The sequence below is a fragment of the Embiotoca jacksoni genome, unplaced genomic scaffold (genome assembly GCF_022577435.1).
Source record: "Embiotoca jacksoni isolate LCO1_2020_lvr unplaced genomic scaffold, fEmbJac1.0.p SCAF_26, whole genome shotgun sequence".
Lineage (NCBI taxonomy): Eukaryota > Metazoa > Chordata > Actinopteri > Embiotocidae > Embiotoca > Embiotoca jacksoni.
In genome coordinates, this window is record NW_027185377.1 from 1,807,091 (window position 1) to 1,822,933 (window position 15,843).

General features: G+C 44.2%; 1 protein-coding gene across 2 annotated transcripts; it reads right to left on the minus strand.

The window, feature by feature from the left end:
* Window positions 1-3,714: 3,714 nt before the first annotated feature.
* grnb (granulin b) lies at window positions 3,715-14,151 on the minus strand. Of its 2 annotated transcripts, none has more exons than XM_069160009.1 (17): window positions 14,019-14,151; window positions 13,728-13,750; window positions 12,164-12,304; window positions 11,699-11,839; window positions 11,065-11,178; window positions 9,984-10,125; window positions 9,603-9,721; window positions 9,341-9,470; window positions 9,140-9,231; window positions 8,422-8,569; window positions 7,834-7,931; window positions 7,389-7,622; window positions 7,056-7,292; window positions 6,347-6,610; window positions 5,988-6,221; window positions 5,183-5,440; window positions 3,715-5,086 (listed from the first exon to the last, which is right to left on the minus strand). In XM_069160009.1, the coding sequence occupies exons 3-17, from the start codon at window positions 12,293-12,295 to the stop codon at window positions 4,940-4,942; spliced, it is 2,490 nt and encodes an 829-aa protein (XP_069016110.1). In that variant the 5' UTR covers window positions 12,296-12,304; window positions 13,728-13,750; window positions 14,019-14,151; the 3' UTR covers window positions 3,715-4,939. The 2 variants fall into 2 exon arrangements, with proteins under 2 accessions (XP_069016110.1, XP_069016109.1); XM_069160008.1 differs by having other exon boundaries at window positions 13,673-13,750.
* Between the last annotated feature and the right edge of the window lie 1,692 nt (window positions 14,152-15,843).

Here is a 15,843-nt window from a genome sequence, read left to right on the forward strand (position 1 = left end):
TGTAACCTGCCGGCTTTTACTGCCCCCCACCCGCCCACCCACCCCCTGCTGATTGGTCCACCCTGTCAGTGAGTTATGAGGACTCCCACGCCGTCCACCCCCTCCCCTCCACCTCCACCCCTCCCTCAGCAGCCTCCAGACTCTCCGATGGGTGCAGTCGATGCCCTCAGTGAACTTTGGCTCTCATCTGTTGTTGCTGGAAGAAAAGTTATTCCCTTTTACTTTACCTCCTTCTGGAGTCACCGCCTGTCTACTTGGGCCCATTTCTTCTTTTTCAATCATAACTTCTCCTATAAATACAACACAATCGAGTTTAATGCCTTAAAGTGAATAAGATACTTGTATTATTTAATTTAAAAGTATAAATTACTTAATAACGATCATCTAATTCACAATTTTATTTGAAAAAAATTGTTTAAAAACTTTTTTTTACTTTGAACTGGCAAAAATATAAAATTGTAAAAAAAGTTTTTAATTTCTTCAATTGCTCTCCTTGTTCACACATGTGCAAATTTCCATGTAAAAGTACACTTGTTGCACTTGGTTGTGATATAATAAGAAGACAGCGGTAACAAAACGCTCATGTTATGAATTACCTAAAAGAAATCCATGATGGCTTTTTGCACTGAAACCATAGACTGTATAAAAGAGGACGCAGCTTCTGCAATACCAGCGAGTGCCACTAGAGGTCGGCTCCAAAAAGCCTCCGGCTCCATAGACTCCCATTCAACTTCTCTCATCAAATCCAAAGTGAATAAAATGTGTCCATCAGTTATCTCGGTGTTGTTAGCTAAAGTCACTCCTTCTTATTAGTTTTCTGAAAATAATCCCGTCATTAATTCGATATTAGGGCTCAAAAAGCGGTGTGTTTGGGGGCGTGGCTTGTTTGATCGATAGGCGTGTGGTGCAGTCAGTTTTCTTATCAGAGGTGTTCTCAATAATGTTGATTTTAACAAATTAGTAAACAAAATTTTAGAAATAAACCTTCTGTTTGCATAAAAAACAAGTTTTCGATTTATTACTTCAAGAAAAATGGGAGCAAAAACAAAAGTTGATATTTTTGTTTATTTTAGTGTATATTTTGGACATTGTATGTTTCGATAATTAAAAACTAAACCGAGTGAATATGTGCCTAATATGAGCGAGGAAGTCGTCTTCCAACGCCGAATTTAGTTGATAAATATATATATAGTGTTGTAGATTTATAAAAATAGAAAAAAAATCAGCTAGCGACATCTGCTAACTTTTTTGTTTTTGTTTTTGAAATGAGGTGACGGGCTCAAATCCTCCCGCTCAGCTTCTTCTGCAGCGACAACTGGACTCTAAACATTCCTGTGGGATTTAACAGAATACCAGCAGAGGGAGGGAGAGTGTGTAATGTGTGTGTATGTGTGCTATGCGTGTGATTTGGGTGGAGGGTCCCTCTCCCTGGCAACATCTGAATGGGATCAACGGCCGACCAATCGTGAGGCGGCGCAGAAAGTTTGCTCTCACGTCAAAGGCTTTTTGTCACTTCGGTCCTCTCTGCTAAACATAGAAGTGAAAAGCTTCAGCGAGGTCGTTTCAGCTTCTTTGGCCCTCCAACACTTCTGGAAACTGATGGATTTAATCAATCAGTGCTGACGAGGGCGAGTTAGAGCTGCGAATCAAACAATTAAACCAACATGTGTTTCAATTCTTCTTCTATTCTGACTCTGTTTAAAAGGAATTCTTCTTTGAGTCTGATTAAGTTTTTTGATGGTTAGCTTAGCTTAGTTTTAGGGGGCGTGGCTTCTGTATTGGCAAAAATGTCCTTTTTTTTAAGGACAAAATCGACTTGTGTTACGACGTGAGTGATGATACTGTTGTCATATTTCTATTTTTAGACGTGTAAATACACTGTTTGTGCATTTCCACAACTTTATTTTAAACTTGAGTTTTTTAACTTAACTGAATGTCAATAATAATAATAATGTCAAATAATATCAAAATAAGATGCACTTTTATATAAAGCTAACAATGCTGGTTAAATACAAGTTCAATAATTTGCTGAATTATTACTGCAGACATCAGCTAGTGTAGATTTGAGGAATTGCATGTAAAACTGCAGAAGAGTCAAGAAATGAACAAATGAGCCTCAAAACTTTTTCAGATGTTTCACAAAAAAAAACCAAGCGAATCTTTTTAAAATTAAAGTTTTATGCTCAAGAAAACTAGAATGTATTTCTGTTAAAAGGTATGAAATTATGAAACAAACTTAGAGAAATTAAAAATGTGGAAAACAATCTTTACGTTTAAGAAAACAATCAGAACGGTGTGTTAAAGAAGTTCAATAATATGTACAAGTATGTTAATACTAAACAGTATGTTTAAGATATTCAAAGTTATTTATAGATTTATTTACTTTAAATATGAAGTGGGGATTTTAATGAAGCACTGACAGGTCAGTTTCATCTTTTCAATCTTATTAAGAGAATTTGTTGACTGTTTTTTTCTGTTTAAATCCTGATTTTAAAAGAATTTCCTCTCGTTCTGCAGATGCAAACAAAGCTTGTCGATAATTATCAGGTCTATTATGTCGGCTTACAAAGACAGCGGGTCTTTGTTAAAGATCATCTGCGACGTGAGAGACTCGACAATGGGAACACAGGAGGAGCATCTGACCTCGTTTGGACACCATTGTGTTTTTTTGTTTTTATAAAATCGAGCAGAGGAGCCGCCGTGTCTGTTTGTGGCCAGCAGAGGGCGCGTGGTGAAATAAAACCTGACAGTAAAGTGGGACACGTCCTCCTCTCACCCCCTCTCCCCCTCCACCCCCACAGCTGTGTCTCCACTGGACTCCCTTGTGTTTACCGTGGTCGTCATAACAACTTTCTGATGACGAGGAGGAGGAGGAGGAGGTGGAGGAGGAGGCGGGGGAGGAAAGAGGATACAGAGGGATAAAGGCCAGAGGAAGTATGTGGGCTGGTTGTGCGAGAGCCTGCACATCCCGATGACCTCACCGGATTTAATTATCACATCAACAAAGCTGATATTTTGAAGAACTTTTGAAGAATGCCCTCCCAAAGGTGAAATCCTCCTTTTTTAAAAAGGCCGCAACAACGGCAGGAAGAAAACAGGATCTAAACGCCAGAGATTGGTCCGTAATTCTTAATAAAAAGCAGATATATAAAAGCTTTAAAGTCATGAGAATAAAAACTCTCCTGTGAATAAAAATACACGCATACATCTTGAAAAGCTCCTTCAGTGTTTAAAGCCGTATTCATAAAACCTCCTTGTTCAAAGAGATAAAAACATAAGAAAATTCCTAGACTAGATGCTGGCAAATAAAAAGTTACTCACAAGATCTCTCCTAAAAGGTGAAAAACAGTTTTAAGAGGCTGAAGAAATCTACTTGGTGCTAAAATAAGACCAGAAACTTAAGTGATCACAGATGTGAGATCTTTGGCAAACGTAAGAGAAATGCAGCAGTGATGACTCGGAGTCTGTCGCCAAATATTCATCAGCAGAGTCATCACAGAAAAGAACAGCCAACAGACCAAGAAACAGTCCAAACCTTCGTCTCCAGAAGGAACAACTAATTCCTCAGAAACCAACAAAAATAATTCATCGACCGACAGAAAATTAACCGGCAAAAACTTTTTATGATTGATGAACTCACCCATGTCAAATAAAATCACCGGTTCCAGCTTCTTGGACTGACAGAGTTTTCAGTGTCGGTAAAGTCACCAATCTGTTGGTCAGACGGTTAAATTAATGACGGGTCATTTCTTTTTTTGTATTTTATTTTTTCTGACATTTTATTGACTAAACACGTTTCTCATTTACCAATCAGAAAAATCATCAACCAATTGAAACAACAGGACAGAGAACCAACCCCACGTGGCCGACACCCCACAGTCAGTGGACCAATGACATCACGCAGACTTCAAGTGAAATGGAGGAAATGAATTATGTAATAAAATGCTAAGGCAGCGAGTACATCCATGCTTGTGTCTCTGCAGAGAGAAAGGGCCACTGAGATTCTACTTCTGCTTTCTTTTTTTTTTTTACTGTCAACAAACTCCATGAAAACACTGAGATGGCCTCGAGGAAATCACATGACTCGGCAAAAACAAAAACAAAAACCTGACTTATGAAAGCTTCAGTTATCCACCTTCAACTTCTTTGATCTACATTTTATCCACAATTACCTGCTTTTTTTTTTTTTTTTCCTTACATAATTTTTAGTGGTCATCATGAGATTTAAAAAAACAACAACAAAGAAAACAATTGAACTAATAACAATAAAAAACAAACTTTACATTAGTGACCTCATTTTGCTTTTTAGTAGAATAAAGCAGGCTCATCGCAGACGGAAAGGTTTTGATCTTTTTATGGGATTTATTCAAAACCTACAGCGCGACATCGGATTTCTCCTTTAAAAGGACAATTCAGATTTATTTTATTGTATTTCAAATTAAAGTAGCACAAAGTGGGGGAATTTGTGTTCAAACAAATCTCAACAACAGAGGCGGAGAAACAGGAGATAAAGAAATGTGAATGTGGAGTCATCCTTTAAAAGAGTGTGGATGTCGTGGATGTGTTTTAACGAAGAGGCTCTGGCACCGTTGGAAACGATAAACTGAGCGTCAGCGAATGAGCGGCTGTCGTGTCACCTGATCGCCTTCCTGCAAAGCGCTTCTGCTTCTCTCTCGCACGTCTTCATCGCCCGATAAAACCTGAAGCACGCTTTTTCTTTTTTTGTCGTTTTCCTGCCTTGCAACAAAAATTCTTCACGAAAACAAAAAAAAAAAAACAACAACACGGAAACGGTCGTGAGAAACACGAACGTCCGCCTCCACGAAGTCAAACAGGAAGGAGCCCTTCTCGACCCCGGCAGCAGAGGGATGTTGTGTGGACTGAAGGTCGAAGGTCGTCAGTGCAACTCTGAGGAGGACGAGGGGGGGTGGGATGGGGATTATAGTCCGCGACGGACAAAGTGTCTCTTTCCGTCCCCGAACAAAGTGTCCCAGGTGGGTGGGGCTTGCAGGGAGCAGCCGCCGGCCCGCGGGTCGCACGAGTGTCCGGCGGGACAGCAGTGCTTCGAGTCGGGGCAGCAAACAGCCTGGAAGTAAACAAACAAACAAACAATTTCAATCACAATTATCGGCACCAATCAAACAGGTCATGTGATCACGCGAGAGCGAGCGGAGAGACGAACCCCGGAGGAGGGACAGCAGCCCCACTCGGTGGACGACACCTTACAGCAGGTGTCTCTCTTGGGGCAGGTGAACGTCCCCGCCGGGTCACATGGTACCTCCTCCTCCTCCTCCTCCTCCTCCTCCTCGGATCGTACCACTATGCTCTGAGGGAGGCTGTGCAGCAGCGCGTCCAGGTTCTTCTTCTCACACGTCCCCGTCTGCATGTTGCAGGTGTAGCCCTGAGGACAGCAATGCTCGTGGTCGGTGCAGCAAACCGCCTGAAGAAGAAGAGGAGGAGGAGGATGAAGATGTCAGCATGTGGAGAATCGTTTGGCTGTCAGCTCGGATCCACCGAGAGCCAGCGGTGGATCTGACCGATCTGATCGGAAACCTGACGATACTACGTCCCGCCCACCGATAGCTGTAACCTGACTGCACCACAGGCCTGTCAATCAAACAAGACACGCCCCCCCAAAAACAGGTCTTCTTGAATCTTCTTTTCTAATGAATGAGGGATTATTTTCAGATGGACCTCCAGAAAGCTAATAAGAAGGAGTGACTTTAGCTAACAACACCGAGATAACTGATGGACACATTTTATTCACTTTGGATTTGATGAGAGAAGTTGAATGGGAGTCTATGGAGCCGGAGGCTTTTTGGAGCCGACCTCTAGTGGCACTCGCTGGTATTGCAGCTGAAGACACTTCTGGATCAGAACCATTTTACAGACCTGAAGCTACGAACACTTTTATATCCAGTCTGTGATCGAGACCCAGGAGGGTTTAATTAAAAAGCCTGCCATGAATGTGACGGTGATGTACCGACCTTCACCAGCGGGCAGCAGCCCCACTCGCCCGTCTGCAGCTTGCAGCATGTCGCCCCTGAAGCGCAGCTGCTCTTGTCGTCACATTTGACGTCGGTCACGGCGGCCGGCTCCGTGCGAGCGCTCACTTTGGTGAACCAGGGGGTGACGCGGGGGCCTCGGGAGCAGGAGGACCGGTGGGGCTCGCAGGTGTGTCCGCTGGGGCAGCAGTGGTTCCCGTCTTTACAGCAGACCGCCTGCAGGGGGAGCCGACACAGGCAACACAGAGAGAGAGAGGGGGGAGGAGGGGGGGGGGGTCACGTTCACACGCTCATAATGTGATTTACACCAGTGTGAGGATGAAATGAATGATCATGCTCGCCTTTGGCAGAGGACAGCAGCCCCATTTGTGGCTCTGCTCCATGAAGCAGCAGGTGGTGTCCCGAGGGCAGCTGGTCTGGGCGTCACACATGTTCCTGTCGGAGCGTCTTGGACCGGAAACACCGCGGCTGGGTTCGCTCTGCAGGGCCGGGATCTTCTGCAGCCAGGGAAGGCTCCGGTCTCCGGGTTTGTCACAAGTCTGCTCAGCCACGTTGCACTTGTAGCCTTTGGGGCAGCAATGCTCGTGATCGCTGCAGCACACGGCCTGGAGAGGAAGAAGACAGAACAGACCTTCAATACAAAACTGGAAATACTTCAGTTCAACAGTCATAAACAAGTTTATGCAACACCGAGACATTCCTGCTATTCTGTCCAAAAAAAACAAATAAAAAACCCCGACTGATATCAGATTGTGAAGCATTCAGTGGGAAAACAAACAACTAATAAGAATTAAAAATCTTATAATGGAACCACCGAAAACTTCAGACAACACGGCCGACTTCAGTGGGACAAGAAGGGACTGAGCTGTGACCTGAATTTCAAACCAGGGATGTTTGACAACAAAATTACTCAAAGATGGAATATTTATAAGCTTTTAAATGTTTTTTCAGAGATATACACAACTACAGGACTATTTTATCTTCTTATTAAAGTTTATAGGCGAGCTAAGGAAACTATGGATAAAAAAAACAACAACGGACAGCGCTGACCTGCGCTAACGGGCAGCAGGCCCACTGTCCCGAGTTCTTCTTGCAGCAGGTGGTTCCTCCGGGACACATCGTCTGCCCGTCGCACTTCTCGTCCAGGACCTCCGAGGTCAGAGCGGCCGTCTTCGCCAGCCAGCGGCGGGCCGGGGAGAGAGCGGCCGGGTTGTCGCAGCTCTCCGCCTCCAGGTTGCAGACGGAGCCGTGAGGGCAGCAGTGGACGTGGTCGTCGCAGCAGACGGCCTGGTGGGGAGGACACGGGACGAAATGTTACGGAGCACTTTTTTTTATTAAAATGCAGGAAGACTCTACGATGCGTCCGAGTTCCCCCCCGACTACCTGAGGCAGAGGGCAGCAGGCCCAGCCTCCGCCCGGCGTCTTGCAGCAGGTGGACTTCCTGGGACACCAGGTCGACCTGTTGCACTTGCTGTTGTCGGTCAACGAAGGGAGGACGGGCAGGTTGCCGAGCAACGGCATCACGACGACGACGGCGGCGTCGTCGCACGTGTAGGCTTCCAGGTTGCAGACGGTGCCGTGAGGACAGCAGTGCTGGTGGTCCTCACAGCACACGGCCTGCAGGGAAGGAGAACGGCAGCGCAAGACGTGCCGGGACTGAATGAACGTTCATCACGTCGACTCGTGTTTCTACACGCGAGTGTTGCGACAAAACAAACTTCTGAATGTTGCAGAATCACGATCGGACCGGAGACAAAGGACGACTCTCGTGTTCAGTAATTCGTCGCCGGCTGCAGAGACAGAAAACATGCCGGCAGAGAGTCGGTACCTTCGGTAGAGGACAGCAGGCCCATCCTCCCCCCGACGTCTGGCAGCAGGTGTCCCCGTCAGCGCAGGCCACGGAGCCGTTACAGGAAACGGCAGCGACTGGAAGACAGACGGACTGTAAGAATCTGGAGCTCACATTTTCCCACAATGCAACTGGACCACGGACAGTTTAAGTTTCCAGAGTTTTACTGCAGCTGCCCTCACAAAGTATGGACTGTTGCATGCAGTATGCGTACAGTTAGGATATATACCACTTTGTCATAAAAAAATGCACCTTGATCTTTGATCCACTTGATTATTATTATAATTTTTCTAACTTTATTTGAAGTAAAAAGAAAACGGGAATCTATCGGTCATCTTTTTGCAGCTTTCCTTTTAATGCCTCTCTCTTCCTCTCGCTTCACCAACTCTCTCCCTCTCCAGCTCATGTGACGTAACTCCAGCTGTGCAGAGGATCGCGGGCCAGAACAGCCAGAACAGCCAGAACAGCCAGAACAGCCAGAACAGCCAGAACAGCTGCCTCGGAAACACAGACGTGTTCTGCTTCAAGTTGCTTCTTCCTCAGTGGTGACGAGCGTCTCCGTCTCACCTCTGCCGTGCGCGGCGGCGGCGGCGGCGGCGGCCGGCACCTTCACGGACATCGGGACGTTCCCGTGCGACGAAAGGCAGGTGCTGTGGATCAGGTCGCACTCGGTGTCCGCGGGGCAGCAGTGGACGTGATCTGAGCAGCAGACGGCCTGCAAGACAACAACAACAACAACAACAACAAAAAAGAGGAAACTCACTATTAAATATATGAAATGATGCTTTAGCAAGCAATTTTATTTGTATGGTGGCAAAGTCAATAAAATAGTAATTGGAATTTCTTTTTTACTGAGAGATGGGAGTTTAAACGAAAATACAAAGTGCATGCAAGAGAATAAAAACAGTAAAAGTACATTTCGGGCCCCCAGTTCCCAGTTAAATTTAGCTACATCAGCATGTTTCACTTGGACTAACTGACCCGAGTTCACAGATCGAAGAGCCCTTAAATCCTCTGAGCGTGTCACAGATATATTCTGGGGATAAAACATCCAACCAGAAGCAGCACTTTAAAATCTATTGCGAAGATTTTAAGATTAGAGCGCTCAGTTCTCCTTAATTACACTGAAGAGGTCAGTGTTAAATATAATGAGAAGCCACCGCCGCCGCTGCACCCCCCTCCCCCCAACCCCCGAGGGTCGTGGCCATTTAATGACATCAAACAGAACAAAATGGAGCCCGTCACTCCTGATTCTAGTTCGTCTTGCCAGTTAAAGTTTTCTTACGTTGGGCATCGGACAGCAGCCGTACGTGCCGTTGCTCATCTGGCAGCACGTCGTCTGATCCGGACACACCGTCTCTTGGTCCGGACACACAACTGACGGGAGGAAGAGACACACCCGCCTTTTAATTCTGTCCGCATGATGTCAATAAATCTCATTAAAGTACATTAAGGAGTCCAGGATTTGAACTGTAGAGCAGCGTACCGTTGTTGGGAACCGCGGGAACCTTCTTCATCAGGGGCACTTGGGCCGGGCCGGACTTACAGACGCCGTGCTCCAGGTCACAGATGGTGTTGCTGGGGCAACAGTGGAGTTGATCGCTGCAGCACGTGGCCTGCACATGATTTCAAAATATCAGTCAAGTATGTTTGTTTGGAAACTAGAAATGATCGAACTAAAAAGGAAATAAACGTCCACTACGGGCTCATTAGTGCGCTAGTCGTGGCTAGCTGCGGTGTTTACGTACCTCTGGGTACGGGCAGCAGCCGTAGTCTCCGCTGGTCTCCAGGCAACAGGTGTAACTGTCCGGGCAGCTGCTTTTCCCGCCGGGACACATCACCGAGCCGACGGTGGAAACACGGAGACCTGAGAAAGAAAAAGGTGGTCGGTCGTTATCGGAGCGGTTATCATCTGTATATAACTGTAGAAAGAAGATGGATTACGGCGACTTTATGAGTCTTTCTACATAAATACAGTGAAAGTAGAAGATTCTGGGTTTCAACTTCAGACTCGCGCTGATGTGAATTTGCGCCTATTTCGCCACGAATTGGTGGATTTTTCCGTCTTTGCAAAGACTTGTTCCGACAGCTCGCTGTAAAGATGCTTATTCATATGAGGAACTCCCCACCTGGATCGTCCTCCCTCCTTCGGGCGGGCCGTTTTTCTGTCGTGGGGAGGGACTCCAGCGAGGCCGACACACACTTGGAGTGAACGAGATCGCAACGCGTCCCCTCGGGGCAGCAGTGGCGCTTATCCTCACAACACACCGCCTGTCGGGAGAAGAAAATCATTTGTGACAGTCAGGAACACCGAAGAGTCGAGGACACCGCGTACCGAACATCACGCAGACTTACAGCGGCGGGAGAGGAATTATAAATATATAACCAGCAGAGGGAAAATGCTTTTCTCATGTCGAAATCAGATTAAAGGATACTAAACATTTTAAATAGAGTATGTAGATTCTTCAACATGAGCGATGGAACTAAAAGGTTGCAGCCTCGAATCTGAGCCTCAAAATAGTGAAGAAAACAAAATAAATATTTCATATTTCATAAAACACAACAAAAACTACCGAAACCAACATTTATTATGAAACTAAGATCTTTGAGGGTGATTTTACTCAGACTGAAGCCTGACTTACACCGTTTTTTATTCTTATGTTTTTGTCCCATGAACACACAAATGTTTTATGATAATAATAAACTATATTTGTATCACACCTTTCATACAAGAAAAGCAGCTCAAAGTGCTTCACAGCAAGAAAATGACATGCAGCATTTCAGATATAAAGGAAGATTTAAAAATAAGAGAAATAAAATAAAAACAAATACAGTTAAAATATAAAATAAAGCAAAATGCATTTTAAAGGCCGATCATTTGTAACCAAACTACTTAAACATGAGAGAAGTCGCTCCTTTTTTTTTTTGGACTCACTTTCAGCCATGACACGAGAGACGTATGATGTCATTACGGCAACAAGTCAAATTTTAGCATCGTCACAGTATGAGTTTTACTTTTTAGCGTATTAAGAGTTTCTTTCGTGCTTCGGACAGGCAGCATCAGAAGCCGACCACCCGACTGTGTGATGTGTTTCTGGGTGTGAAGTGTCTGGTGGTTTGTGGTGCTACACCGCTGTAAGTGTGTGTGTGTGTGTGTGTGTGTGTGTGTGTGTGTGCGTGTGTGCGTGTGTGTGTGTGTGTGTGCGTCACCTTGGCAAACGGACAGCAGCCCCACGAGCCGTCAGGAAGCTCGCAGCACGTGGTTTCATCCGGACACTCCGACTCCTGGTCCGGACAAACGACGGCCTTCACGGCGCTCCCGAGCTGCAGCCACCGAACACCACGGCCGACGCATACCAATGACGGGAGGAGCAGAAAAAGGATTACTAACGCACACAAGAAGCACACGAGCAGAGTTTATCTTTCTTACAGGTGTTTTAATGGTGCTACGGTCTCGCAAAAACACGTACATCTAAAAAAAGCTGATAAAAATGAAGAGAGTAGAAGTGTCGAGGTTACGATGTTTTTGTTTTTTTAAGTCATCAAATCTCTGCCATGTCCGAGTGTCAGTTATGTTTGGTTTGCCCCAAATTAAAGAGAGTTTATTCTGTTTGCTTTTTTGCGTTGGATAAACAATGAAGAAACATAAAGATGAACAAAGTGCCAATGCAACAAATCTAACGATGCCAATGAGTCCAATATGTTATTTGACCCACATTCTCCAAACAATTACATTTGCATGTCTGAAAAGGTCGAAATCTTTATGCCTCGCCGCTCAGAGGTCAAAGGTCGACAAACAACCCAAAAACGCCGATAAGACAGAAAACAACGTTGGTTATGTCACCTGAGGGAGGAGCCGGGCCGGCTGGGTCGGGAGTCGTCTCATCCAGGGCAGGGAGACGGTTTTATTGACGCACTTCTCGTGGACCAGATCGCACGCCGTCCCCTCGTAGCAGCAGTGGCGGTGGTCTGAGCAGCACTCGGCCTGCAGGCGGTTTCAAACGAGAGACGGCGTGAGAACGAACCCGCGGACCAACGGGACACGACGCGCCGAGGGAATCTGCGCAGCGTGTTTCAGCGCCCGCACGTCACGTAAATGTAATATCTGTGGGAGTAGATGTTTCACCATTTGGACGAGAGCCGTGCAGACCGACTGACTGCGAGGACCTTTTCATTATGCTCGTCTTCTGTACCTGCACATACTGTAAATGGCAAACGAGCCCCTTAAACTCGCATGCAGCTGCAAAAACCAAAGTGATGAGCACCACTTGCAGTCTGATTTCAAATGATTCCCAGGTCAGTAACTCACACGTGGAAGTGGACAGCATGCGTATCCTCCCTCGGTGTTCTTGCAGCAGGTGTTTCTGTCCTCGCACATGCCTCCATCAGGGCAGACCAGCGCCGAGCTCAGACCCAGCAGAGCCAGGAACAGGATCCCCATCGGAGGCGTCTGCACACACACGGAGGAGAGACGTGATGCAACGCGGTCGAGGCAAGTATGCAAAAAAATATCAAACCGCAAAAACAATCTTATCATCTTGAGTTTCGTTCGCTCTCGCCGCAAAGAAAGATAAAGAAGAAAAAACAAAAACCTCGACGTCGCTGTAGAGGAGAAGAATAAAAGCATGTGGAGCAGCTCTGCAAGCATTCCATCGGATAAACTGGATTTCCACACTAAACAAACCCAGATCGGGCCAGCTGTGAAGTCCATGTACCGTTCTGCTATCTAAAGCACTTCATGACCTAAATAGCAGCTAAAAGTCACAGAGTTTAAAGATGTAATAAATACACTGGTTGCTAAACGTTGAATTTGTTCCTCCAGCATTCATCGAGTCCACCGTATTAACCGTTATAAATTATGACAGAAGATGTCAAAGAAAAACAGCACATTACAGAAAATTTGCCACTTTTGCTTGAAAGTGAGTTTGAATTACCTGAATAGCTTTAAATAAATTTATGCAGATGCAGCAGATTTGTTAAATCCGAATAAAATGTCCATTTAGTGCTTCAGTGTTTAAGAAAAAGGTTTCAATCATTTCCAACGAGCTTGTTGTACAGTTCAGAAAATATCTCAATCACAGATCTCTAAAAGAACGAATTTAAGGCGCTTGATCCTTTAAAATGCATTTAGCTTTATTTTATATTTTAAATGTATTCGTGTTTAATTTCATTTCTCTATTTTTTTATGTTCCTTTATATGTGAAACACTGCCTGTAATTCTCTTGCTGTGAAGCACTTTGAGCTGCATTTCTTGTATGAAAGGTGATATACAAAAATACTTTATTATGATGCTAAATCTAATTGTAAAATGAATAAATAAAACATACATGAAGAATAATTACTTGTGCTGGTTTACAGCCGTCCTCTCTGACACTGCTGACTGTGTGCTGAAGCCTGGTCTTTAAATGTGGCTTAATTTAATCTGATTAACATAAACATGTTAATATTCCTTCACTTTTTTCGGCCTGCAAATTTGGATCTTTGAAATCAACTTGAGGATTAATTTGTTAATCGCTTTTCTTTTTTTTTTGCACTAACTTTTTAGACTTGTAATGTCATTTTTTAATTTGTATTAAACCAACTTGCATCAGTTAAACACATAAGAGGAAACTTTAAAATGATTTATCAGTCTAAAATATCAACACATCCCCTGAATTAAAGACACAGACCTTTTAAACAACTGATGTTTTGACATTAAAGCAGGACAAGAGGGTTTTTAAAAAGGTGTTGTTTGGTTTACGACTGTATTAAAGTGAAAATTAAACCCTCACAAACCATCTAAACACTAAATATCCTGATAGTTGTCGAGTTACTTTACCATAATGAGCAGATAGGTTTTTGACAGAGTTCAGCTGTTAGCAACAGAGACCAACCTGCTGCACACTCCTCCAACAGCCTGAAAAACAACAACAAACACCATCAGTCGACGTCATTCTGTGGCTTCATAATTAACTATATAAATGTCGTAAAGTGCGAAGCTAACCTGCCAAACGACTGACATTGAAATGAGCGCGCTAGCTAACGTTAGCTTTAAATGAACCAAATAAACAAGTTAGCTTAGCGTGCTAGGTGGCTAACAGTAAAGCTAGCTGGTTTGAATGACTTCCGAGCCGGTTTTATTTTCCTTTTATTCCGCGTGGAGAAAACGGGACTGTTTTTCTTACCTTGTAGGTTTTGGTGCGACACGTCCAAGTGATCACATAGATGTCGTGTTTAATGCAGTCAGGGCACAAAGCAAATAGTGTCTGAGGTTTGGCTTTCTTTCTGTTTTTTACTTACACTTAATGAATCACGTGACACGCTCACACGTGACTGGAGGTCGGCACGTTTCTTCTTCTGTTAAAGGGGCATTACACTGCAACCTTTACTGTCATTTAACACAGCCGAATTCACAAGAAAGCTGTTCTCAAGTATATCTGGTTCTGGTTCTGTTGTCGGACTCCGGGACGGGTGTGAGATCCGGACGGAACCGCGGCCCATTACGACGACACGTTAACGAGCCGCCACTTCCGAGCCATTTCCAAGCTGTTGCTCTGCACTCGCTAAAAGTCTTATTTTATAACTTCGACGTCGTGTGACAAAACTAACTGTCCACGTAGTTTAAAGCCAACGGCTGTGCTTGTGACTTCGGCCACACTAACATGTCAAACTATCGCTCAGAGAAAGTTTGCCAGCCGGCAGCAGGTCTTCCTCTCGTTCAACAGCCTCCGTCCACCTGCGCACAAACCTGCTGCGCACGCGCCGTTCGAACCGCGTTGAGGGTTTCAAAAGACATTCAGGTTGAAGTTACAGGTGGTGTGTTAGTGTGTTATTATTGGGTTATTATTGGGTTATTAGTGGGTTATTAGTGGGTTAGTATTGGGTTATTATTGGGTTATTAGTGGGTTATTAGTGTGTTAGTGTGTTATTATTGGGTTATTAGTGGGTTATTAGTGGGTTATTAGTGTTATTATTGGGTTATTAGTGTGTTATTAGTGTGTTAGTGTGTTATTATTGGGTTATTAGTGTGTTATTAGTGTGTTATTGTTGTTTCAGAGACGACCTGGCAACTTCAGACAAACATTTAAAACATTACGCACCTGAGTGTGATTAGTTTGTGCAAATAAAGTTTGGCGGATGGGCTGATTATTGGAGTTTCCCCGACAGAAACAACAAACCGGGCCTTAAAATACAGAGAAACCCGTGAAGGTAGCCATGACGTCACCTGAACAGCTGTTTGGACCGTTTACACCCCTTTATGGTGGCAAGTCTTTTATCGGGATATTTCCACTACAAACACGCAAAACTTTTTCAGCAACAAAATGGCGACATTAAAACCAACTTCCTACTTTTTTTTATGAAGCCATGAAAAGAAACGCGGGAGAAAAGGTTTACCCACCTGGAGGAGAGGAGGAAGCTAACGGCTAACAGCTACTACGAAGACAAGCAGAGGATGAAGGCAGCTAACAAGGTAGGTCTTAAGTGTATTTGTACTGCACGTTTAGGACACAACTGCAATTTTCGGTGCTTTAAATGAGACATAAAAGGACATTTAACATTTAGGTCCTGCTTCCTTAGGCTATATTTGACCTTAGACTATATTTGACCCTGGGCGATATTTGACCTTGGGCTATATTTGACCTTGGGCTATATTTGACCTACAATGCTGAGCTGCATCTCCAACCAAAGATATAAAAATACAACGAAGAAAATGAATAGAATAGAAAAATAAGAAGGTAAAATGTGCTAAAGATATGTAGCTGATGCTGTATTATGTTTGTGGGAAACTTTGCTTGTCATCAGATCATCGTTTTTTAGTTCATTTCCACCACCGGCAATGAGTTAAATAATTCAAAGTCAGTGTTTCATGTTTTATGAAAATGAAATTTCTCTAAATATCTGTTATCACCGCACAGCAAAAGTTCGGTTGAATCAAACTTTATGTAGATTGCAGCAACTTTTTAAATAAATAAATTATAATTCAAATTGCTTACCGAGAATAACGCACAC

Bases quoted from the DNA above. Each gene is read 5' to 3' on its own strand.
- grnb (XM_069160008.1), bottom strand. The intron at 11,840-12,163 runs GTGAGTTACTGA...AACCGCCTGCAG, and splicing joins CATGCTGTCCACTTCCACGT to GCCGAGTGCTGCTCAGACCA. The intron at 7,293-7,388 runs GTAGTCGGGGGG...CCTCCCCACCAG, and splicing joins CCTGCTGCCCTCTGCCTCAG to GCCGTCTGCTGCGACGACCA.